The 24,837-nt window shown below is 39.2% G+C and overlaps 2 protein-coding genes across 3 annotated transcripts in view; one reads left to right on the top strand and one right to left on the bottom strand.

The window, feature by feature from the left end:
- ica1 (islet cell autoantigen 1) overlaps positions 1 to 24,837 on the top strand; it is a 139,962-nt gene that overhangs the window by 105,962 nt on the left and 9,163 nt on the right. The gene's annotated exons all lie outside the window — the stretch shown is intronic.
- Positions 22,554 to 24,837, bottom strand: part of glcci1a (glucocorticoid induced 1a) — a 216,998-nt gene continuing 214,714 nt past the window's right edge. The window contains exon 8 of one of the 2 annotated variants that reach the window (XM_059972597.1): positions 22,554 to 24,797. In XM_059972597.1, coding sequence (XP_059828580.1) covers positions 24,446 to 24,797 — 352 coding nt within the window. In that variant the 3' untranslated portion in view covers positions 22,554 to 24,445. The remainder of the gene's footprint in view (positions 24,798 to 24,837) is intronic. The other variant, XM_059972598.1, reaches the window with a different exon arrangement.

Below are 24,837 nucleotides of genomic sequence, written 5' to 3'. Positions count from 1 at the left end.
GATATGAACAGCCAAGTTAGGAAGGTGTTTAATTGGAGTAAGGGGAAATATGAGGCTACAAGGCAGGAACTTGGAAGCATAAATTGGGAACAGATTTTCTCAGGGAAATGTATGGCAGAAATGTGGCAAATGTTCAGGGGATATTTGCGTGGCATTCTGCATAGATACATTCCATTGAGACAGGGAAAGGATGGTAGGGTACAGGAACCAAGGCGTTCAAAGGCTGTTGAAAATCTAGTCAGTTTTCCACACAGTGGAAAAGTGTGTATGGAACCAGAGGAGATATCAGAGATACTTAATGAATCCTTTGCTTCTGTATTCACTACAGAAAAAGATCTTGGCGATTGTAGGCATGACTTACAGCGGATTGAAAAGATTGAGCATATAGACATTAAGAAAGGGCAAGTGCTGGAGCTTTTGGAAAGCATCAAGTTGGATAAGTCACCGGGACCAGACGAGATGTATCCCAGGCTACTGTGGGAGGCGAGGGAGGAGATTGCTGAGTCTCTGGCGATGATCTTTGAATCATCAATGGGGATGGGAGAGGTTCTGGAGGATTGGAGGATTGGAGAGTTGCGGATGTTGTTCCTTTATTCAATAAAGGAAGTAGAGATAGCCCAGGAAATTATAGACCAGTGAGTCTTACTTCAGTGGTTGGTAAGTTGATAGAGAAGATCTTGAGATGCAGTATTTATGAACATTTGGAGAGGTATAATATGATTAGGAATAGTCAGCACGACTTTGTCAAAGGTAGGTCATGCCTTATGAGCCTGATTCAATTTTTTGAGGATGTGACTAAACTCATTCAACGTAGAGCAGTAGATGTATATGGATTTCAGCAAATCATTTGATAAGGTACCCCATGCAAGGCTTATTGAGAAAGTAAGGAGGCCAAAGGGACTTTGCTGTGTGGATCCAGAACTGGCTTGCCCACAGAAGGCAAAGAGTTGTTGAAGATGGGTCTTATTCTGCATGGAGGTCGGTGACCAGTGGAGTGCCTCAGGGATCTGTTCTGGGACCCCTTCTCTTCATGATTTTTATAAGTGACCTGGATGAGGAAGTGGAGGGATGGGTTAGTAAATATGTTGATGACACAGAGGTTGGGGGTGTTGTGGATAGTGTGGAGGGCTGTCAGAGGTTACAGTGGGACATCAATAGGATGCAAAACTGGGTTGAGAAGTGGCAGATGGAGTCCAACCCAGATAAGTGTAAGGTGGTTCATTTTGGTAGGTCAAAACTGATTCCAGAATATAGTATTAATGGTAGAACTCGTCAGTGTGGAGGATCAGAGGGACCTTAGGGTCCGTGTTCATAGGACGCTCAAAGCTGCTGCGCAGGTTGACTCGGTGGTTAGAATGCATACGGTGTATTGGCCTTCATCAACCATCATTCAAGACCCGAGAAGTAATGTTACAGCTATATAGGACCCTGGTCAGGCCCCACTTGGAGTACTGTGCTCAGTTCTGGTCACCTCACTACAGGAAGGATGTGGAAACTATAGAAAGGGTGCAGAGGAGATTTACAAAGATGTTGCCTGGATTGGGGAGCATGGCTTATAGTTTGAGTGAACTCGTCCTTTTCTCTTTGGAACGGCGGAGGATGAGAGGTGACCTGAGAGAGGTGTATAAGATGAAGAGAGCCATTGATTGTGTGGATAGTCGGAGTTTTTTTCCCAGGGCAGGAATGACTATCATGAGAGGGCACAGTTTTAAGGTGCTTGGAAGTAGGTACAGCGGAGATGTCAGGGGTAGGTTTTTTTACGCAGAGAGTAGTGAGTGTGTAGAATGGGGCGACGTGGAATGGTGGAGGCAGATATGATAGGGTCTTTTAAGAGACTCCTGGATAGGTACATGGAGTTTAGAAAAATATAGGGCTATGGGTAAGCCTAGTAATTTCTCCGGAGTACAGGTTCATCACAGCATTTGTGGGCCAAAGGGCCTGTATTGTGCTGTAGGTTTTCTCTGTTTCATTTTCTTGTGGGCATACTCAATAAATCCAATAACCATAATAGTATTAATGAAAGGCCCCACCAACCGAGTGGACAACCAATGTGTGTTTAAAACAGTACAAGTACAAAAAGAAAAACAATTATAAATAAACGTGAACAGGCAGAGGCAAGGGTAGATTCCGGTAACTTTTGTTTTGTTCGTTTAGAGTAGAGAGAATGCCAGGCAGGATGTTGGAATGCTCCTCTTGCAGGATGTGGGAAGTCAGGGAGACTGGAGGTGTCCCTGACAATGACACCTGCAAGAACCACGTTAGGGAACTGGAGCAGGAGCTGGACGACCTCCGGATCATTCGGGAGAATGAGGAGTTTATAGATGGTAGTTTCAGGGAGGTAGTTACGCCAAAGGAGCAGTGCACAGGTAATTGGGTTACCGTCAGGCAAGGGAAGGGGAAAGTGCAGGCAGAACAGGGTTCCCCTGTGGCCATTCCCCTCAACAACAAGTATACAGATTTGGAAACTGCTGGTGGGGATGACTTACCTGGGACAAACTGCGGCAGCCAGATCTCTGGCACTGAGTCTGGTTCTGCAGTGCAGAAGGGAGGGGGAAGAAGAAGAGAACAGTAGTAATAGGGGACTCGATAGTTTGAGGTACAGACAGGAGGTTCTGTGGTCATGAAAGAGACTCCTGGATGGTTTGTTGCCTCCTGGGTGCCAGGGTCAGGGATGTCTCTGATCACGTGCACAGCATTCTGAAGTGGGAGGGTGATCAGCCAGATGTCGTGGTACACATCAGTACCAATGATATGTAGGAAGAAAGAGTGAGGAGGTCCTGAAGAGTGAGTGTAGAGAGCTTGGTAGGAAGTTAAAAAGCAGGACCTCAAAAGTGGTAATTTCATGATTGCTACCTGTGCCACGTGCCAGTGAGGGTAAGAACAGGATGCTGTGGAGGATGAACACGTGGCTCAGGAACTGGTGTAGGGGGCAGGGTTTCACATCTCAGGATCATTGGGACCTGTTCTGGGGCAGGTGGGAGCTGTACAAGAGAGACAGGTTACACCTGAACAACAGGGGGACCAATATCCTTGCAGGGAGATTTGTTAGTGCTATTGGGAAGGGTTTAAATTAGATTTGAAGGGGGATGGGAATCAGTGCAGATAGTGGAACAGGGTTGAAAATAAATGATGTTAAAAGTTCATGCAAAGTCGCAAATAGAAGGTTTGTGTGTGGTGGTAATAATCTTCTGAAGTGTGTCTATTTCAATGTGAGGGGTATTGTGGGGAAGGCAGTCGAGCTGAGGGAATGCATTGACACGTGGAATTATGGAATTATAGCCATTAGTGAAACTTGGCTACAGGAGGGGCAGGACTAGCAGCTTAATGTTCCAGGGTTCCAATGTTTCAGACGTGATAGAGGCAGAGGGATGAAGGGTGGAGGGGTGGCATTGCTAGTCAGGGAAAATGTTACATCAGTGCTCAGGCAGGACAGATTAGAGGGCTTGTCTACCGAGGCCATATGGGTGGAGCTGAGAAACAGGAAAGGTATGACCACATTAATGGGGTTGTATTATAGACCACCCAATAGTCAGCGAGAATTGGAGGAGCAAATCTGCAGAGAGATAGCAGACAACTGCAGGAAACATAAAGTTGTGATAGTAAGGGATTTTAATTTTCCACATATTGATTGGGACTCCCATAGGTCTAGATGGGTTAGAGTTTGTAAAGCGTGTCCAGGAAAGTTTTCTAAATCAATATATAGAGGTACCAACTGGAGAGGATGCAATATTAGAATGCGTGTTAGAAAACGAGTTAGGACAGGTGATGGAATTGTGTGTAGGGGAACACTTTGGTTCCAGCGATCATAACACCATTAGTTTCAACTTGATCATGGATAAAGATAGATCAGGTCCTCGAGTTGAGGTTCTAAACTGGAAAAAGGCCAGATTTGAAGAAATGAGAAAGGATCTAAAAGGCGTGGATCGGGACAGGTTGTTCTCTGGCAAGGATGTGATTGGTAAGTGGGAGGACTTCAAAGGAGAAATTCTGAGAGTACAGAGTTTGTATGTTCCTGTCAGGATTAAAGGCAAAATGAATAAGAATAAGGAACCTTAGTTCTCGAGGGATAATGGAACTCTGATGAAGAAGGGAGAGATGTATAACATGTATAGGCAACAGGGATCAAATAAGGTGCTTGAGGAGTATGAAAAGTGCAAAAACAAGACTTAAGAAAGAAATCAGGAGGGCTAAAAGAAGGCATGAGGTTGCTTTGGCAGTCAAAGTGAAGGATAATCCTAAGGGTTTCTACAGGTATCTTAAGAGCAAAAGGATAGTAAGCGATAAAATTGGTCCTGTTGAAGATCAGAGTGGTCAGCTAGATATGGAACCAATTGAAATGGGGGAGATCTTAAATGGGTTTTTTGCATCTGCATTTATTAAGGAAACTGGCATGGAGTCTATGGAAACAAGGCAAACAAGTAGTGAGGTCATGGAACCTATACAGATTGAGGAGGAGGAGGTGCTTGCTGTCTTGAGGCAAATCAGAGTAGATAAATCCGCAGAACCTGACAGGGTATTCCCTCAGACCTTGAAGGAAACTAGTGTTGAAATTGTGGGGGCCCTGGCAGATATATCTAAAATGTAGATAGCTACGGGTGAGGTGCCAGAGAATTGGATGATAGCTCATGTTGTTCTGTTGTTTAAAAAAGGCTCTAAAAGTAATCCAGGAAATTATAGGCCGGTAAGTTTGACGTTAGTAGTAGGTAAATTATTGGAAGGAGTACTAAGAGATAGGATCTACTTATCCAGAGATAGGATAGACAGGGACTTATTAGGGAGAGTCAACATGGCTCTGTGTGTGGAAGGTCATGTTTAACCAATCTATTAGAGTTTTTTGAGGAGGTTACCAGGAAAGTGGATGAAGGGAAGGCAGTGGATGTTGCCTACATGAACTTCAGCAAGGCCTTTGACAAGGTCCTGCATGGGAGGTCAGTTAGGAGGATTCATTCGCTAGGTATACATGGAGAGGTAGTAAATTGGATTAGACATTGGCTGAATGGGAGAAGCCAGAGAGTGGTAGTGGAGGTTTGTTTCTCTGAGTGGAGCCCTGTGACTAGTGGTGTGCTCCATTGTTATTTGTCATCTATATCAATGATCTGGATGATAATGTGGTAAACTGGATCAGAAAATTTGCTGATAATACAAAGATTGGAGGTGTAGTGGACAGTAAGGAAGGTTTTCAAAGCTTGCAGAGGGATTTGGACCAGCTGGAAAAATCGACTGACAAATGGCAGATGGAATTTTATGCAGACAAGTGTGGGGTATTGCACTTTGGAAGGACAAACAAAGGTAGAACATACAAGGTAAATGGTAGGACACTGAGGGGTGCAGTAGAACAGAGGGATCTGAGAATACAGATACATAATTCCCTAAAAGTGGCGTCACAGGTAGATAGGGTCATAAAGAGAGCTTTTGGTACATTGGCCTTTATAAATCAAAGTATTGAGTATAAGAGTTGGAATGTTACGGTGAGGTTGTATAAGACATTGGTGTGGCTGAATTTGGAGTATTGTGTGCAGTTTTGGTCACCTAATTACAGGAAGGATATTAGTAAGATTGAAAGAGTGCAGAGAAGGTTTACAAGGATGTTGCCGGGACTTGAGAAACTGAGTTACAGAGGAAAGTTGAATAGGTTAGGACTTTATTCCCTGGAGCGTAGAAGAATGAGGGGAGATTTGATAGAGGTATATAAAATTATGATGGGTATAGATAGAGTGAATGCAAGCAGGCTTTTTCTACTGAGGTTAGGGGAGAAAAAGCCAGAGGACATGGGTTAAGGGTGAAAGGGGAAAAGTTTAATGGGGGGGGAGCTTCTTCACACAGAGTGGTGGGAGTGTGGAATGAGCTGTCAGATCAAGTGGTAAATGTGGGCTCACTTTTAACATTTAAGAAGGGCAGGTACATGGATGAGAGATGTATGGAGGGATGTGGTCCAGGTGCAGGTCAGTGGGACTAGGCAGAAAAATGGTTCAGCCCAGCCAAGAAGGGCCAAAAGGCCTGTTTCTCAGCTGTAATGTTCTATGGTTCTTCTATAAGGAGTCCTTGAAAGTGTGTCCGTAGGTTGTGGGAATAGTTCAGTAATGGGTCATGGCATTGCTAGGTACAAAAAAGGGTAAAGTCATTTCTGCCCCAAAATATTGCGATTTAACTACGCCAATCTGTAAATATCAATACTAGTTTGGTAAAATCTAAACCAAATTGAAGTAATTTCTAATTTACTGTATGTTAAATGAAAAAAGCTCTAAATCTTTCCCACATCATAGATTAATCCATCTGTAATACCAATGTCTTTTTAAGACCAAAGGTTATAAGACATTTGAGCAGCATTAGGCCATTTGGCCCATTGAGTGTGCTCCATCATTTCACCACAGCTGATTTATTATCCCTCTCAACCCCATTCTCCTGCCTTCTCCCCATAACTTTTGACACCTTTACTAATCAAGAAATTATCAACCTCTGCTTTAAATATACCCAATGACTTGGCCTCCACAGACATCTGTGACAATGAATTTCACAGATTCACCACCTTCTAGCAAAAGAAATTATTACCCATCAGTGTTTTAAAGGGACATGCTTGTCAGGCTTTCATAGATCATGTACGGTATTTCATAAGTATTCTCATCTGCAATTTGTACAAATTAAAAATAATATCTTTAGTTATAACTAGCTTCTCTTAATGAATTTTAACATGATTAGGCTAATGGCCATTAGTTGAATCCATTTTAGAGTTTTAAGTGGAAGTCAAAATTTGGCTTGTATCTTTTCTTAAATGAAAAAAACTATTGTTGTTCTTATTTTAGTGTGAAATATTAGTGATATTATCTGCCATTGCTATCACAGGGGATGTCTAAACCCAATTCATCTCCCATTCCAAGATTTGTACAGTGTTTCCGGGGAGTATAAGAGACTCCCATTCAGTTTCTTGTATTCATTCTTTCTTTTCCAACAGCTACCCACTTAGTCCATCTCTTTCTCCACTGCTCTATGGTTTTTAAAGTGTATATCCAGTCACTTTTTTTTGTGTGATCCTATTGAATATTCTCCTGTAATGCTTTGATGTAGTGTTTTACTGATCACAAGTGTGCTTTATAAGACCTCACCATTCCTTAATTCCAAAATTATTTCAAGTTTGATGAGTCCGCTCCTTATTTATTTTGTGAAACAAAATCCATTTTACAAAATAAAATCGTTAATTTTGAATATTTCTAATAATCAAACTTTTGTCCTGAGGAAAATTATTGCAGCTTCACCCAGCAATTAACATTGAAGTCCAGCCTTCCTGATCTACATTCTAGCACATCTTCTCTGCATCTTCTGAAGCCCAGGCATCCTTCCTTCAGTATTCAGGAGTTCTAACTGCATAACATAATCTGACTGAGACATAATCACAACTTGTAAATGTTTAAATCTCTCTTGTTTGTACAATAATCCTTGGGAAAGACAATGATCCCTAAAGCAATTGTAACAGCTTTAATACATTACAGCACAGGAACAGGCCCTTTTTCCCACTGTATTATGCTGAACTAATTAAACCAGCCACCAAGTGCCCAACTAAACTAGTCCCTTGTGCCTACACAATGTCCATATCTTCTTTCTTCCGAAACACCTCTATTGTATTTGCCTCCACTACCACCCCTGGCAGCACACTCCAGATACCCATCACTCGGTAAAAGAAATCTTGCCCTGTGAATCTCCCTTTAATTTGCCCTCCACCCCCACCTTAAATGGATGCTGCCTGGTATTAAACATTATAACCCTCAGAAAAAGTTCATTGTTTTCTATTCTATCTATGTCTCTCATAAACTTGTAAACTTCTATCAGGTTTCCTCTCGGCTTCCACTGCTCCAGAGAAAGCAGTCCAAGTTTATCCGTCTTCGCCTCGTAGCACATGCCCTCTAATCCAGGCAGCAGCCTAGTGAGCCTTTTCTGCACCCTCTCCAAAGCCTCAACATCCTTCCTATAATGGGTCAATCAGAAATGAATCCAGTACTCCAGCAGAGGCCTAGCTAGAGTTTTATAAAGCTGTAAAATAACTTCCTTGCTCTTGAGCTGAATTTGTCAACTAATAAAGGTGAGCATGCTATTTCAGGGAACTATGGACTTGAACTCGGCAGCACTGTATTGAGTCTTGCCACTAACTGTGTACTGTTCCTTTACATTTAATCTTCCAAAGTGCAACTCTTCAAATTTGACTAGGGTAAACTCCCAACTGCCAATTCTCCACCCATATCTGCAACTGATCCATGTTCCGCTGTATCCTTTGGCAGTCTTCTATGGTATCTGTAAAACCATCGGCAAGTTTACTAATCCACGAGACACATTTTCATCCAGGTGATTAGTGGACGTCTCACTACAGATCCTCATTCAACAGTATTAGTCACAGACCTCCAGCCGAGAATACGCCACATTGACCATTACCCTATGTCTTCTGTAACCCTGAGCTTCTGTAACTTGTCTGATCCTACACTTGCTTCAAAAGTATATCCTCTGATTTATATTATCTCTCCTTAATCTTCCTGCATCATTTCATATTCTTTTGAGTGAACAGGTTCTACATTAAATAGGCTAACTATATGAATTCAGGACTCTCATCAAAATACATGAACGATGATAGATAAAGCTCTGCATCCACACACAGCTGGTTTACACATCCCAAGAATGTGTTGTTGGGCTGCCTGACTCACCAGCACACATTCTAGGTAAGTACCAGGAAAGGAATACAGCAAGAATTGGAAGCAAACGTAGCCAGCCCAGGCTGTCAGGAGGACTGCAGAGTTGCATCTAGAATTCAAAAGAAAAGCATAAACAGTTTTAACTGCAACCGCACTCAAAATACTGGAGGAACTCAGCAGGTCAGGCAGCATCTGTGGAAATGAATAAACAATCGATGTTTCTGGACTGAGAAGGAAGGGGGTTAGATACCAGGAAGTTTTAACTGTCAGACTTTAAAATGCTTGATTTTTTTAAAATGTAGGATTATGAACATCTTCGAATAATTACATTTACTTGTTGTGACACAGTGCTTCTTTCATTGACTTTGTCCTCTGACAAAGAACCCTGGTTGTGAAAAATTTCAATCACAAGGTATCATAGCTCAGGGACCTGGGTTTGATCCAGATCTTGGGGGCTGTCTGTGGTAGTATTAGTACATTTTCCCTGTGATGTTAATTAGTTAGGCCCATCAACCCTACTGAAGCAATGGCTGCCAACAGCATCTCGCCAGAGTCCTCTGTCCTAGGGCAGGCTATGAAGTTATCCTCAGGTGCAGCCCATTTTCTTGGTATATCATTCCTCTCCCAGGGATGAGGTCTTTGGAGATTCTGTTGGTGTTTTTGTAGCGCTGGGTTTTTACAGGATGCGGTTGATAGCCTCATGTCAACCCTCCATTTGCAAACAGACTTGGGACCATCCATAGTGGAGTTAGCACAAAGATGTTCTGGTAGATTAACTGATTATTATGAATTGGGAAGGGAGTTGATAGAGAATAGATCAGAGAAATATTAGTGAGAATAGAAACATCAATGGGGTGAACAGCAGCCTCTTGCCTTATAAAATATAAAAATATTTACGCAACTGAGCTAGATAGACATTCACCACTGTAATCTCTGGTGAATGACTGGAAATGCTGACCTTTCCTTGCCGACCTTGAGGCACAAGCAAATTCTCTTAACGTTACTGTCAACCCAATTGTGATTGGCTCTCTGCATAGACCGGGAATCAAATGTGAGTGAGGTCTTGCTTGTCTGAATTCTTCACCACACTTGCAAAGTACTGAATTTGATAGTTGTCAAATGCTACCAACTTAGGCTCCATTGACAACAGTATCATATTTTAGGCAAGCATTGGTGCATTTTACATTGTTTTATATATTTTCTGGATCTATTGCCATTAGCAAGGATTAAGAATTTGATTCAAGTGCTTTTTCTTTTTTGTTATCTCTCACACTGTTGTTTGCTTCAAAGGATCAAACGTTATAAACCGAGTGAAATTTTATTTTAAAGTTAAAATGATATAGATTACATTGCATTTTTTATTTGTTTCCACAAAAAAGTCAGCTTGTAAGATAGAACCGATTTTTTTTTTAAGCCTTTCCATTCACTATGTGATGTATTATTTATTTTCTGAATACATTTTCAAGATTGTGTGAAATAGCAATGTAACTTCAATTGGTTCTTTTATAAAATCCCAATAGTAAGATTATTCTAAATAATAAGCTATAGAGCCTATAAAAAGTATTAACCCCCCCCCCCCCTTTTTAGTTTTCATGTTTTATTGTTTTACAACACAAAATCACAGTGGATTTAATTTGGGTTTTTTTGTACACTGATCAACAGGAAAATACTTTTCATGCAAAACATCTCTGCAAAGTGATCTAAATTAATTTAAAATATAAAACACAAAATAATTGAGCACATAAGAATTCACCCTCTTCACACCAAACCATCACTGGTGCAGCCATTTGGTTTTAGAAGTTGTATAATTAGTTAATTGGAGATCATCATATGCAGTCAAGGTGTTTCAATTGGTTTTAATATAATACGCCTGTGTCTGGAAGGTCCAGCGGCTGGTGAGTCAGTATCCTGGCAAAATATACACCACGAAGACAACAGAAAACTTCAGCCAACTCTGCGAAAAGGTTATTGACAAGCACATGTCAGGAGATGGATACAAGAAAATTTCCAAGGGAAAAAATATGGCACAGCTGTAAATCTGCCAAGAGCAAACAGTCCTCAAGAACTGAGTGATTGTGGAAGAAGGGCACTAGAGAGGGAGGCCACCAAGACACCAATGACAACTCTGGAGGAGTTGCAAGCTTCAGTGGCTGAGATGGGAGAGACTGCACATATAACAACTGTTGCCCCGGTGCTTCACCAGGCACAGCTTTATTAGAGAATGGCAAAGGGAAAGCCACTGTTGAAAAAACGCATGAAATCTCAGCTAGAGTTTGCCAGGAGACACGTGGGAGATTCTGAAGCCAGCTGGAAGAAGGTTCTATGGTCTGATGAAACCAAAATTGAGCTTCTTGGCTGTCAGATGAAATGCTATGTTTGGTGTAAGCCAAAACACTACACATCATCAAAACCACACAATAGCTACTGTGAAGCATGGTGGTGGCTGCATCACGCTGTGGGGATGCTTCACTGCAGCAGGTCCTGGAAGGCTTGTGAATGTAGGGGGTAAAATGAATGCAGCAAAATACATGGAAATCATGGAGGAAAACTGGATGCAATCTGCAAGGGAACTGTGACTTGGGAGAAGATTTGTTTCCCAGCAAGACAATGACCCCAAGCATAAAGCCAAAGCTACAAAGGAATGGTTTCAAAACAACGAAGTAAATGTCCTGGAGTGGCCAAGTCAGTGTCCAGACCTCAATCCAGTTGGGAATTTGTGGCTGGACTTGAAAAAGGCTATTCACTCATGATCCCCATGCAAATTGACAGACCTCGAGCAGTTTTGTAAAGAAGAATGGAGAAGAATTAGTGTCTAGATGTGCAAAGCTGATAGAGACCTATCCAAAGGTACATCTACCAAATACTGACTTGAAGGGGATGAATACTTGTGCAATTATTTATTTTGTGTTTTATATATGTAATTAATTAGATCACTTTGTAGAGATCTGTTTTCACTTTGACATGAGTCTTTTGCTGTTGATCAATATTGGGGAAAAAAAAACAAATTAAATCCACTGTGATTCAATGTTGTAAAACAATAAAACATGAAAACGTCCAGAGGTGGGGTGGTGAATACATTTTACAGTCACTATAAACTGTATGCCGTTACCAGGCTACATTTTTATATATAAAAAGCTTTCTAAGGCAATGCTTAATTTCACATATTCTTGGGGTCTTTGCTTGAAATGGAGTTTTTGTTTTGCAGTTGTGAAAATAAAATAATATTTACAATTACTTTTTTCTTCTTCATGTGCTATTTGTTTCATTAATTCCAGGATACAATTCTACAGCTGAGTAATCAGTTGTCAAGATATTAATTCCTCTCTCAAACCTTGTATTTCATCTCCATTGCACCCAATGCTGAAGTCAAAAACATCCTAAGCTTTCGTGGTTCAATGTTGGGAAATCCTAAAGACAGACAGACAAGTATTGGGAAAAAAAATACTTATTCTATAATTGTTTGTTTCTGATATGGACCCTTAGCCTCAAACTACATACCAACCATTTTTAGTTATACTCCTAATCACCCTACCTTTAAAATCACAACCATAGCGTTTCTAGCAGTTTGGAAATAAAATGAAAGCATTACACAGGGGTCTTGGTGTAACAACGTCCTTTGCACAGCAACTCAATCATGCAGCACTGATGCATGTCCTGGACTTGCCCAACTGATGACCTTAACTTGCTGCTTGAAGAACTCAAATGAGCTCACAAAACTACTGAGCTACTAGATTACTAATGCTTGTTCTTTCATGTGCCTCTCTGAACAAACTTAAATATTCCCAAAAAGTTTACTTGGCAATACGTTCAACATTTAGAAAAAAAAATTATACCTTGGGATTGCTTTGGTTGCCTTCCATCATTTTCCTCCACGTCACATCAAGCCACATATGATTGCTTCTGTAGTTGGCCAAAATTTAAGGGTCATTATCTGATGAGTGGGCTAATAAAATATCTAATATTTTTACATGCCACAAAGCTGTAACATGATTTGACCACTTATAGACAACAGTGATTTTCAGTAAATAGAAATTTGATTGCAATAGTAAGCTGACAACTATTTGGTCAAGATTTAAAACCTCGAAACTGCTTTAAAGTTAGTAAGGTTACAATTATGAAACATTAAAAATATAATAATTATTCAAGATTTATTGCTCAGATTTCTGAATTTGATGATCGTTAAATAAATCACAAAGACTTAATGATATATTTCTCGTATGTATTTAATGGCAATTTGAGTTTTCTCCAAGTTCAACACATGACCATTTTGCAGTTGTCTATGTTAGTTACATTTAACTTCCTTAATTCAGGTCAAGTCAAGTTTATTGTCATTTTGACCATAAACCGCTGATACAATACACAGTAAAAACAAAACAATGTTCCTCCAGCACCCTGGTGCTACAAGAAACAACATAAAACTACACTAGACTATGTGAGACAGCACAAGGCTACACTAGACTGTAAAACAACATAAAAACTGCACTAGTAAAAATTTAAAAATTACACAATATTTAAAAAATTATGAAGTCAGGATTTATTTTAAAGTAACCTAAATGGTGATTGCCTTGAAAACTTATTTTCATGCAGGATTTTGTGTAATTGCAAAAGGACTGCCATTGTGGTAATAGCACTGTCTTGCTGCTCAGAAAGCAAGTTATTTTGCAATATCACAGTTAGCTAATAATACTCGTCATTAAGATGTTATATTTCAGAGATGTCTGACTAAATTATTAACACAAATCTTTCCTCAGAGGATCTTACCTGGATGTCTGCAGAACAGATCTTTAAAGTGAATATATCAAAAGTGCCTCATTGTTAATTGTAATTAATCAGATTAAAATAGACTGTTCCAACAAAGAATACTGTCTGGATTGTTTCAGTATCTTCAAAGTACATATTAACTAATTTCAGTTACATTCCTAATTCCCTTTTCCCTATTTTGCCAGGTAGATTGCTACATAGAGTCAAGAAAGTGAAATCAGATCTCTGAATAAGGTTGCTGAAGGCACTTGTTATGTAACACTATTGTTTCCCAAGTCATTGTCAGTTGCTGACCAAACAAATGCAACTACAGTAGATAGCAAAGCTATTTTATCTTTGTGAAATTACTATCCTTGAAAACTCATCCTTACCCAATCTGGTCGATAGGTAACTTCAGATCCACACCCACAAATCGGACTCTTTAACTACCCTTCAAAAACTCTGGGGATTCCTTGTAACAGGCTAAAAATCAAACGCAACCAACAATCTAATGAATCAGAATCAGGTTTATTATCACCGGCATGTGACATGAAATTTGTTAACTTATCAGCAGCAGTTCAATGCAATACATGATGTAGAAGAGAGAAAAAAATAATTAAATAAACATAATTATCAATAAATAATGTATATTGAATAGATTTTAAAAACAGAAATACTGTTAATTAAAAGCTTCAATGTGCATTTGGGAATTGGATGGTAGAGGGGAGGAAACTTCCTGAATCGCTGAGTGTGTGCCTTCAGGCTTCTGCATCTCCTACTTGGTAACAGTGTGAAAAGAGCATGCCCTGGGTGCTGGAGGTCCTTAATAATTGACGCTGACTTTCTGAGACACCGCTCCCAAAAGATGTCCTGGGTACTTTGTAGGCTAGTAACCAAGACGGAGCTGACTAGATTTACAACCTTCTGCAGCTTCTTTCAGGTCCTGTGCAGTAGCCCTTCCATACCAGACAGTGATGCAGCCTGTCAAAATGCTCTCCATGGTACAACTATGTAAGTTTTTGAGTGTATTTGTTGACATGCCAAATCTCTTCAAACTCCGAATGTACAGTCGCTGTTTGCCTTCTTTATGACTACATCAATATATTGGGATCAGGTTAGGTCCTCAGAGACTTTGACACTGAGGAACTTGAAGCTGCCCACTCTCTCCACTTCTGATCCCTCTAAGAGGATTGGTATGTACTCCTTTGTCTTACCCTTGACATTGAGAAATCGCAGGCATTGAGGGATCTGTTGACTAAATTGCGAGAGTGGTTCCATGTCAGACAACAGCCTGACATGGTTGTATTCACTCGTCACAACCAATACTACAATTTCTGGCAGATCCACCAAAAGTGCTTGTATGATGAGTCACTCCACATGTCCTTAAGTCTGATGCCATTAGATGAAATGTGTTCAAGGAAACTCCTAGTTCAACAACTCAAATCTAGGATAAAGCAACCTGCTTGATTGGGATCAATCCACCAAATAAACGTTGACTTTGTCAATGGGCAGTAGGTATATGGTAGACCAACACCTGCAAGTTCTCCTTCCAGACACTGACCTTCCTAAGCAATTAATATATCAATGCCCTTAACGTGACTTGATATAAATCCTCATTTCTTAGCAGGAACTTCGGAGTAGCTTCACCAGAAAAACAGCATCTGTTTGAGAACACTCAAAAGTACATTCTCAGGGTTAGTTATAAGTGAGTAATATATGATGGCCAAAACTATGACCGAGATAAGAAAATTCCAAGATTCTCACCTTCACCCTTCTGATGGTCCATCTCATTCCAAGCTCCACTACAAGTGCCCCACACTATCCAATCTCTGTTCCTGGACTGCGTACCACCCTGCATCCAGTTTCCTGGAATCTCTTCAAAATCACCCCTCTAGTTCCTAAACCTCTCCAAGTCATTGTTTCCTGCACAGTCTAGATGCTCAGAACTATTTTGAGTTATCTCCTGGTTACCTATTCCACCTGGTTTGGATTAGATGTCTTATTTGATATCACTGAAGCCTGAGCGCATTAGGCATGATGGGACTACTCTTCAAATACAAGTTACTGTAGGGATATGCAGCAGCTTGCAGTGAAGAAAATTAACCAGTGAAGTAGGCAATTGAGGGCATGGAGAACAATGGAGGGAAAAAAAAATCAATATTTTTCTGTGCTGAGGATTTATGGGGAAGGAAGTTAATACACACACACTTAAATTTACCACTCGTTCATACAAAGGACCTAATGAGCTGACACCCCAAGAGTCAGAGTGTCTACGATTGGCAATCAGGCCCAGTAGTTGGATCCTGAGACAAGGCCCCAGACACCTTGACGGTCTTTGACAGTCGCGCAGTCTTTTGAACCACTCTTAAATAGCTCCTAAGTAATCAAATAAAACTGAAACAAAATTTAAAACTTTTTTTAAAATGAACAGGTAATAATAAAACAAAGTAAAGTCATTCAAATATTTTCTTACTGTCAGTGACATCATTAAAATGCTGAAGGGCATCAAAGAGCATCATCCCCTTTCCTCAGCGTGCTACTCAGCTTGTTAGTTGATGCAATGGCGTAGCAGATGCCTATAAGCGCTGGCGTCTTCCCCCCCTCCATGCCTCTTGGCTGACCCCATTGGCCAAATATGTGGACGTCTGACACATACTTTAGCTACAAATGGTGGACAGATGACCCACCAGCTGTCAGCCAGTCTATTCTGCATTAGCTTGAATTTAATTGGTTTGGTAATAGCTGTACACATGGCTAAGTTAATATAAAGTGATAAATAATTAATAATAAAAGATAGCTTTTCTTAGAAAAATGCTGTGAGAAGTAACGGGGAAGAAATGCCACCATCCCAATAGTACTTCCTGGCTGTCCTGTCAGCTTAAATCCCAGGCAGTTTTCCAGCACCTTGCATCATGCACCAGAGCACAGAGCCTGTCAGTGTAAGTGGGTTTCCAGAATGAGTTCAAGAGAGCGCATCCCCCCCACCCCGCGCAATTTCCAAACTCATCTGCTATCACAGCTGCCCGTTATTTTTACCTATTTATTTCCTTTTTGGGGACGTGCATTGCACACAAGCCCAGTGTATATTACCCTTGACTAAGTTGAGGAGAGGAGGGGTTTGCCCTTAAGAAGGTGGGATTTTTTTTTTCTTTCTAAATCTTTTTATTAATATTAGTAATATGGACAGAATACAGATGATATATTGATAAAGAAATTACCAACATACACATTCCATTACATATGAAAAAAAAACATACATAATAGTTACAATATAAATGAGTTTACCAAGACATAAGCCATAAGATATATGTATGGACATAGTAAATCTAAATATTTCATAATGTATAATATAAAAAAAACAGAAAAAAGAAAGAAAAAAAAAACAAAAAAAAATTTATATAATGCAAAACTAACTAATCTAATCTAATAACTATAACTAATAAGTAATATAAAAGAAAGAAAAACAAACAAAAGAGAAGGAGAAAAAAAAAGTGGGCTGTTTATACTATCTCACAAAAATAAGTATTCATCAATGCCGTCACTTCCGGTCCTCTCAAAATACATAAGCTAAAAGCTAGGAAATCAAATGTACTTGGCACAGGGTCATATTACATCATATGAAAATGTTGAATAAATGGTCTCCATAACTTTTCAAATTTAATAGAAGTCTCAAAAGTACCACTTCTAATTTTTTCTAAATTTAAACATAACATAGTTTGAGAGAACCAATTAAATACAGTGGGAGGATCAATTTCTTTCCAATTCAACAATATAGATCTTCTAGCCATCAGAGTTAGAAATGCAATCATTCGACGGGCTGAAGAAGATAAATGCTGTGAATCTAACATTGGTAAACCAAAAATTGCGGTAATAGGATGAGGTTGTAAATCAATATTCAAAACTGCAGAAATAATATCAAAAATATCTTTCCAATATTTCTCCAAAAATGAACATGACCAAAACATGTGAGTTAAAGACGCAATTTCAGAATGACATCTATCACAAATAGGACTTATATGAGAGTAAAAATGAGCTAATTTATCCTTGGACATATGGGCCCTATGTACAACCTTAAATTGTATTAGTGAATGTTTGGCACATAACGATGATGTATTAACTAATTGAAGAATTCTATCCCAATTCTCACTAGAAATACTAAAACTAAGCTCTCTTTCCCAATCCTGTTTAGTCTTATAAAGGGGCTCTGAATGTATCTTCATAATTATATTATAAAGTTTTGAAATAAGCCCTTTTTGAAAAGGGTCTAATTCAAATAAACTCTCCAAAGTATCTGAAGGCACAAAATTTGGAAACGTAGAGAGTACAGAACTTAAAAAATGTCTAATCTGTAAATATCTAAAAAAATGAAATCTCGGCAAGTTATATCTGTTGGATAATTGTTCAAAAGACATGAAACAATTATCTAAAAATAAATCAGAAAATCTTAGTAATCCCTTAGTTTTCCAAGCTGAATAAGCTTGATCTATAATGGAAGGGTGAAAAAAACAATTAGATACAATAGGACTATTTAAAACGAATTGAGTCAACCCAAAAAATCTCCGAAATTGAAACCATATATGCAATGTATGTTTAACTATCGGGTTGTCAATTCGTTTCGGCAATTTAGAAAGAGCAAAAGGGAGAGAAGTCCCTAAAATAGAACCCAAAGCATAAGCTGATACCGATTTAGTTTCTAAACTCACCCAACAAGGGCCAGAAGATCCACCCCCATCTTTCAACCAGCATAACAAATATCTAATATTAGCTGCCCAATAGTAAAATCTGAAATTAGGTAATGCTAACCCGCCTAAGAAGGTGGGATATTTGATTGATGCTGCATGGTGGTACAGGGAGGGAACCTTGTAGTTAGTGGGCAGGGTGTCAGTCAAGCTGTCACACGTTTACTTTGATGTCAAGGGCAGACAGTTATCACCTCAACTTGGAAATTCAGCTCTTCTATCCATGTTTAGACCAAGGACGTCTCTGACTTACCTTTGACATTCACAAGCATTAAAAAATGTCTTCAGACCCTCTGGAAAAATAATTATGAATGAATTTAAGCAAGTTTAAAATGAAGGCTAAACTTAAAACTAAAATGTGCAAAAACACAGCACAAAAGCAATTCAAACTGCCCTAATTACACCGCACAAAATCTCTCTCTCATGCTCTCAGAAGCCAATTTCTTCCAGCCAGTGGTGACATCAGATCTAATGCAGTGCAGCTTCAGCAGGCAGGTTCCTGGCCAGACAGCTGTGAAATCTGTGCAAGCTGCTATCGTGCCAGTGGTGACATCAGGCCCACCGAGGCGGTAGAGCTGCCCCAACGTCAGCACTGTGCTGAGCACAAGGCTGCACCTCAGGGTGAGATCAACCGTAGCCTGGCAAATCCAAGCAATCTGGGAAAGTACACCCTATGAACTATGAAAACACTATAAAACACAATTCATTAGTCTTAGTTGGTGGGTGAGCTGCCATTTCATTCATATTTCATCAAAACCCTTTAATGAATCCTTATTTTGGCACACTTATCTGTGTAAAATATGAACTCACAATTTGTAAGTGAGCCATAGGAGACTTTATGAAGAGGACGAATTAATCCAACTCCCCTTCCTTTCCTTTGATGCTATCGCATATTTTGAGGCAGTTGTGCTACTCTATATTCAGGTGAATTTTACATTAAATTTTTTTTCAGCTATCAAGATTGGGTAGATCTTCTGACCAAATGAAAGAATATCCCTGAGTAGAAATGCCAGTGACAATGCCTAGTGAACAGCGGTCACGGTTAGCTAGACAGTCTTCAGCAGCAAATTGAAATCCATCAAGTTCTATAAGAGGCACTGTGCACGAGTGACTTGGAAATTAGCCAGTTGATGTAACAGACTACAAGTATCAATCACTGATACCATGTAAAGTAGCTTTGAGACCACCAGCCTATCTTAAGCCTTCTATAAATTACTGCATTCACTCCAATAAGGTGAGAATTTCTAATTGAAAATGAAATCAAAATTTGAATTAATGATGGGTTTCAAACTCACAAATTGGAATGAGAAGGGAGGATTATCGATTTATTGGATAAAAATTAGTTTGAAGGCTGTACGTTAATACAAGTATCTCCAGACTTGCTTCAGTTTAATATATCATAAAATTTTAATGTTCACACCATACATTAAGAAGTTTAGATAATAAATTTGCACCCAAATTTTGTACAAACTATTGTATTTCTGATAAAAATTCTCATTAGTATGCCAACCTACAGGAAGTTGCAGTTCAAGAGAAGCACAGAATATATATTAAGGACTCTCAGCACCCAACATAGTTTTCAGATGAGCAATATGAATATGAAGTTGGCTCTACCACTTTCCTCTGGTCCTGCAACAACTATTTCCATGCTCCCTAAGTTTGTCCTTTAAACTTTTGCAGTCTCTGCCAAGGTTGAGGGCAGGTATTTAAAATTGGCTTTTAGAGTTTTGAAAAGCACCAGAACTTCAAAGTTAATTTTACATCAAATTTCTGTAAGTTATACTGTCATTCAATTTTCCTCCAACAGCATAATCCATTCCAACGAACCAATTTTAAAAGAAATCTGTTCTTGACCCTAAGTGACTATAAACAGCACATGACATTACAGCCTGTTGAAAATCAATTAGTCATTGAGAAACTTGCACTGCAGCCCATCTAGTCCATGCCAAATTTTTACTTTGCTTAGTCCCATTGCCCTGCACCTGCACTATAGACCTCCATAAGCCTCCTATCCATGTACTTATCCAAACTCTCCCGACTGAAGAAGCTCCTCCTTGTGCTCCCCTTAAACACTTCAGCTTTCACCCTTAACCCACACTTGCACTTGCCCTACCTATACCCTTCCTCTCATTCTCCTGCGCTCCAGGGAATAAAGCCCTAACCTATTCAACCTTCTCAGTTCCTCAAGACCCATCAATATCCCTGTAAATTTTCTCTGTACTCTGAAAAGTTGAGAGGGTCCAGGTGTTAATCAATCTGATTCTGAAATCTTATTGATATCTTTTCTGTAGGTAGGTGACCAGATCTGGATACAATTATCACATTAGGCCTCACCAATGTCTTATACAACTTCAACATAACATCCCATCTCCTGTACTACATAGATTGATCTATGAAGGCCAATGTGCTAAAAAGCTTTCTTTACCACCCTATCCATGGTGCCACTTTCAAGGAATGATGGATCTGTATTCCCAGATCCCATTGACCTAGAACACTCCTCAGTACACTATTATTCACAGTGCAAGACGTACCCTGGTTTCTCCTCCTAAAATGCGACACCTCACACTTGTCTGTATTAAATTGCATTTGCCATATTCACCCTATTTTACCAGCTGGCCCAGATCCTCACTGCAAGCTTTGATAGCCTTCGTCCCTGTCCAGTAGGCCCCACCCCAATCTTGATGTCGTCTGCAAATTTGCTAATCTAGTTTACCACATTATCATCCAGATCACTGATGTACAGAAGGTGACAAACAACAATGGACCCAGCACCAATCCCTATGGCACATCAATAATTAAAGGCCTCTAGTCAGAGAGGCAACCATCCACTACCACTTTCTGGCTTTTCCCACAAAGCCAATGTTGAATCCAAATTGGATCACATTCTGGTACAAATTGCCAAAGATAGAAAATGGAGTCTTCTATTCAATAATTATTAGGATAAAGATAAATGTGTAGCAGTGATGCCAATTCTTTGCAAGTTTGTGTTTCTGTGTAATTCAACCAGTAAAATGAATTTTTCACTTGAAAAGAAGGGTCCAATGGCATGGTATTTTTCAGCTGAAGTACAGGGCAGTACAAAGTAGGCAAGTCTACATTTTTGATAGTGTATCATGGTGTAGCCATTGGCCTTGCAAAATACCTGTCTCTTGTTTCTATGTAAGAATTGGTTGGCTGGCTCAAACTATCACAACCCCTCCCAGAACACTCTGTACTAGAAGAGAGAAAAAATTAATGGAAAATTTACTTTCAATGTTGTTCAGAAACAGGGCTTGATCATTCACATCATAAACCGCATGATTTAGTCATGATTTCACCATTACGAAACAATAGATCCCTTTTCAAACGTAACCATCATGAAGAAGACTGAAGATCAAGTCAGATTTTGCACATTTTGGAGTGACCTTTAACTATTAAAGACTTAGGATCCACAGTGTCAAGGCTAGCTCTACCAATTTTCTTTACAGATTTCTAGAGTTTGTGTAAGTAGCTACATAGCTTTTAATATTTTGTACTAACACATTTCATTTCATTTTAAAATATTTAACCTATTCAGAAAATCAGATTAAAACTCATAATTGTTGAAGTCATATCATGATGGAAGGACGGTTATCCTTCAAACACACTGCAAAGTGTGTGAGGAAGTAGGCTCATTTCTGATTGGCAAGTTGCTCTCATAAATGACCTGCCTATACAAGGCACTTACAGTACGTAATGTCTTACTATGTTTTGTAGCACTCTGCAAGGTGAACTGCTTTTGATTTCAATTGTTTCTTGTCAGTCATACAAGCGATTAATTCAGGATTTTTTTGTAAAGGTAGAGTCCCAAAAAAAGTGATGGGGGAACTAAATATTATCAAAGGGCATAAGAATTTGAGTAGGAGGAGTAGATCCTTTCTTCAGCCCCTCAAACCTGTTCCACTACACAAAATGGTGGATCTCCTACCTCAATGCTGTTTTCCTAACTATTTCTACAAATCTTGATTCTATTATACAGAAATATATGGATCTGAGTTTTGAATTAAATTAATGGCTGACCCTCCACAAGCCCCCTAAAGTAGAGTATTCTAAAGATTCTGGAGGCAACATGAAGGATGGAATGACCTTTTCCTGCTTTATTTCCTATAGGAGCAGATATTGCAGTGATTTATACTGTTAAAGGGAAGAAATGTTTGCAGGATAGAATGCTAGACCATGTAAAACTCATTCGATGGAATAATGTGAACCTGTTTAGGGAATTGAAAAGGAGAACGTGAACCTACACATAGGTTTGAAGTGTTGTAGTGTAGCACCTTTAACGTGGCTTGAAATATTTCATTAATAAATGTTTCAATCTGAGTCCTTCTACTGATGCAGTCTGGAGTTATCCCCCAATTAAAACCACATAATTCAAATATTATTAGAAAATTGTTAGTTTTTATTCATGCTCTTTGCTACAACCTTACTTTAAATAAGACAAAATCTATATACTGAAAAAATACAAAACAAAAGCCACACAATGTATTATTTAAAGTAACATTGCATGGCAACTCATAAATACTGTTTAGCACAGTGGCTAGAAATAACAGCAAAACTATGTACAAAATTTCAAACAAGTTTTTAAACAATGCACTTGACAAACAAAATTTCTACATCTGGATGTAGGACACAGACCAATAAAATGTTTTTGATTTACATTTTTTTAAGTTCAGCTAATTTCAAACAATTTGGTTCAAAACCTTTATAAAGATCATAATCAGAACAGATTTGCAACAGTGTTTGATAAAAATTAATATCTAGTTTCTCAGGTGAAAAAAATAAGTTAGAAGGGGTTTTAGACACAGTGTTCCCCAGTAATGTTCTCTATCTCTCTCTCTCTTTCACAGATAGGTAGCTCATCAGTTTTATCAACTTACAGTGGTAAAAATCCAGTTTCAGGCGCAACTTTTATTTCTGGACTTGACTGAGTCCCAGGTTCTTGTTTGCTTCATCAGTTCCAGTGTAACACTTCTCAAAATACAGGAGTCATTCACTGAATTTAATACTAAAAGGATCATCTGCTATGCTGAACCTTAGTCCATCACATTCCTGTACCAAAGTACATTTTCTTAAATACTAGCTAAGTTTCCACTGTTTTAAAATACTCTATATGGGAAAAAGCTTCCTAACAGTAGTCTCAGGAAATTGTGCAAACGAGGGGTTTAACCTAAAAGGTGGGGTCAAGATGAGAAACTAAACATTAATTTTACTTCATCGTTGTAATAGCATTTTACTTTGTATATCTGCCAATTCTAAACTTAACAGATAGAAAAGGGAACTTTTCTAACACAAGAGCCCGGTTATGTGAATTAAACATTTGATCATCGAGAACTCTTCGCGACATGGAATGTTTCTTAGATACAGCCCAGTATACAACACCATACTGTATTCTTAAACAGCTTAACAGTCTTCAACACCTGAAACTTTATTTTCTTAAATTCCGAAATGTCATACAAAATGCTGATACTTTTCAAAACAATGGTTTATGCAATTTTTGACCAAACATTCACTAAAACAAGTGATGTCAGACATCACAGTAATGCTGGTTCTTTAACATTCACCCCCATCCAGGTCTGCCCCGGATTAGAATGCACTTCTGTTTAAAGAAAGTGGAATGTAATGAGAAAAGGTTAATGTACAAAAAAAAGGAAGGCAAGAGAGATGCTTACCTAGACTCCCCCTTAGCTTGTTCAGCCACAAATTCATTAAAATCCTATGCGGATATACATTCCAAATTACCTGAGTTTAGACTTCAACTGAAGTACCTGAAGCTAGGCCATTGGGTGGGCACTGTGCAACTGTTGTGGCCATTTTTAAACTTTTTTGCATTGTATGTGTTACAAGAATTTATAAACATAAATAACCTGGTTTGTTTGTAAACATAATATTTTTTTTCTCCATTAGACATAACGCAACACAACATCTATTTTTTTTCTATCTTTTAGACAGGCATTTTTTCTTTAATATATAGAGCTTATTCTTACTGTAGAAGATGGAACGGAATACACGACAATAGTACTAATCCATCCAAATGTACCATGTTATGCATAGTCTGCATTTAAACAACTTTTTTGAAAGCATGTGCTTTGCAAGCAACACTGCTTTTCACAAACATTCCCAAAAAGAGGAATTCTATCCCTGCCAAGAACGGTGTAAGATATGCTAAAATTCTAAGACCTTTGTTCAGAATGCAGGTGATACTCCATGCAGACAATCAGATATATAGACTACCCCTACACAAGGGCAGAGGCCTGCTCCACCTCAGGGGGCAGGGGGCTAGATTATCACAAAGCTCTGAGCAGAGGAGAGTTCTTCAGGTTGAGGCTCATGGAGCTGCTGCTGCTGATGTGATGGCTGCTGCACCAAGGCCTCAGTGTCCATTGTGCTGGTGTCATCTGACAAAGGTGAAAATGAGACCTGAGATGAAAACTGTTCAGCAATCACAGTGCTGGATGCTAGGCTGGGACCGAAGCCAGAGATTGATGAATTCTTCAGCATCAGGTCAGAGGTGGAAAATAAAGGTCGGCTGACAATACTCACAGGAAAGAAGGCTGTCCCTTTTGGGATGAAGTTCACTTTATTTCTGTCAGGGCAGGAGAACAAAGGGACTGAGCTCGGAGGACGAGACCTAGGAGACAGAAAAGTTATTAATGAACGCAGAAAATGGT

Source organism: Hypanus sabinus, chromosome 6 (genome assembly GCF_030144855.1).
Source record: "Hypanus sabinus isolate sHypSab1 chromosome 6, sHypSab1.hap1, whole genome shotgun sequence".
Lineage (NCBI taxonomy): Eukaryota > Metazoa > Chordata > Chondrichthyes > Myliobatiformes > Dasyatidae > Hypanus > Hypanus sabinus.
The sequence above is the reverse complement of the archived record's forward strand: the minus strand, read 5'-3'. Positions and strand labels throughout refer to the sequence as shown.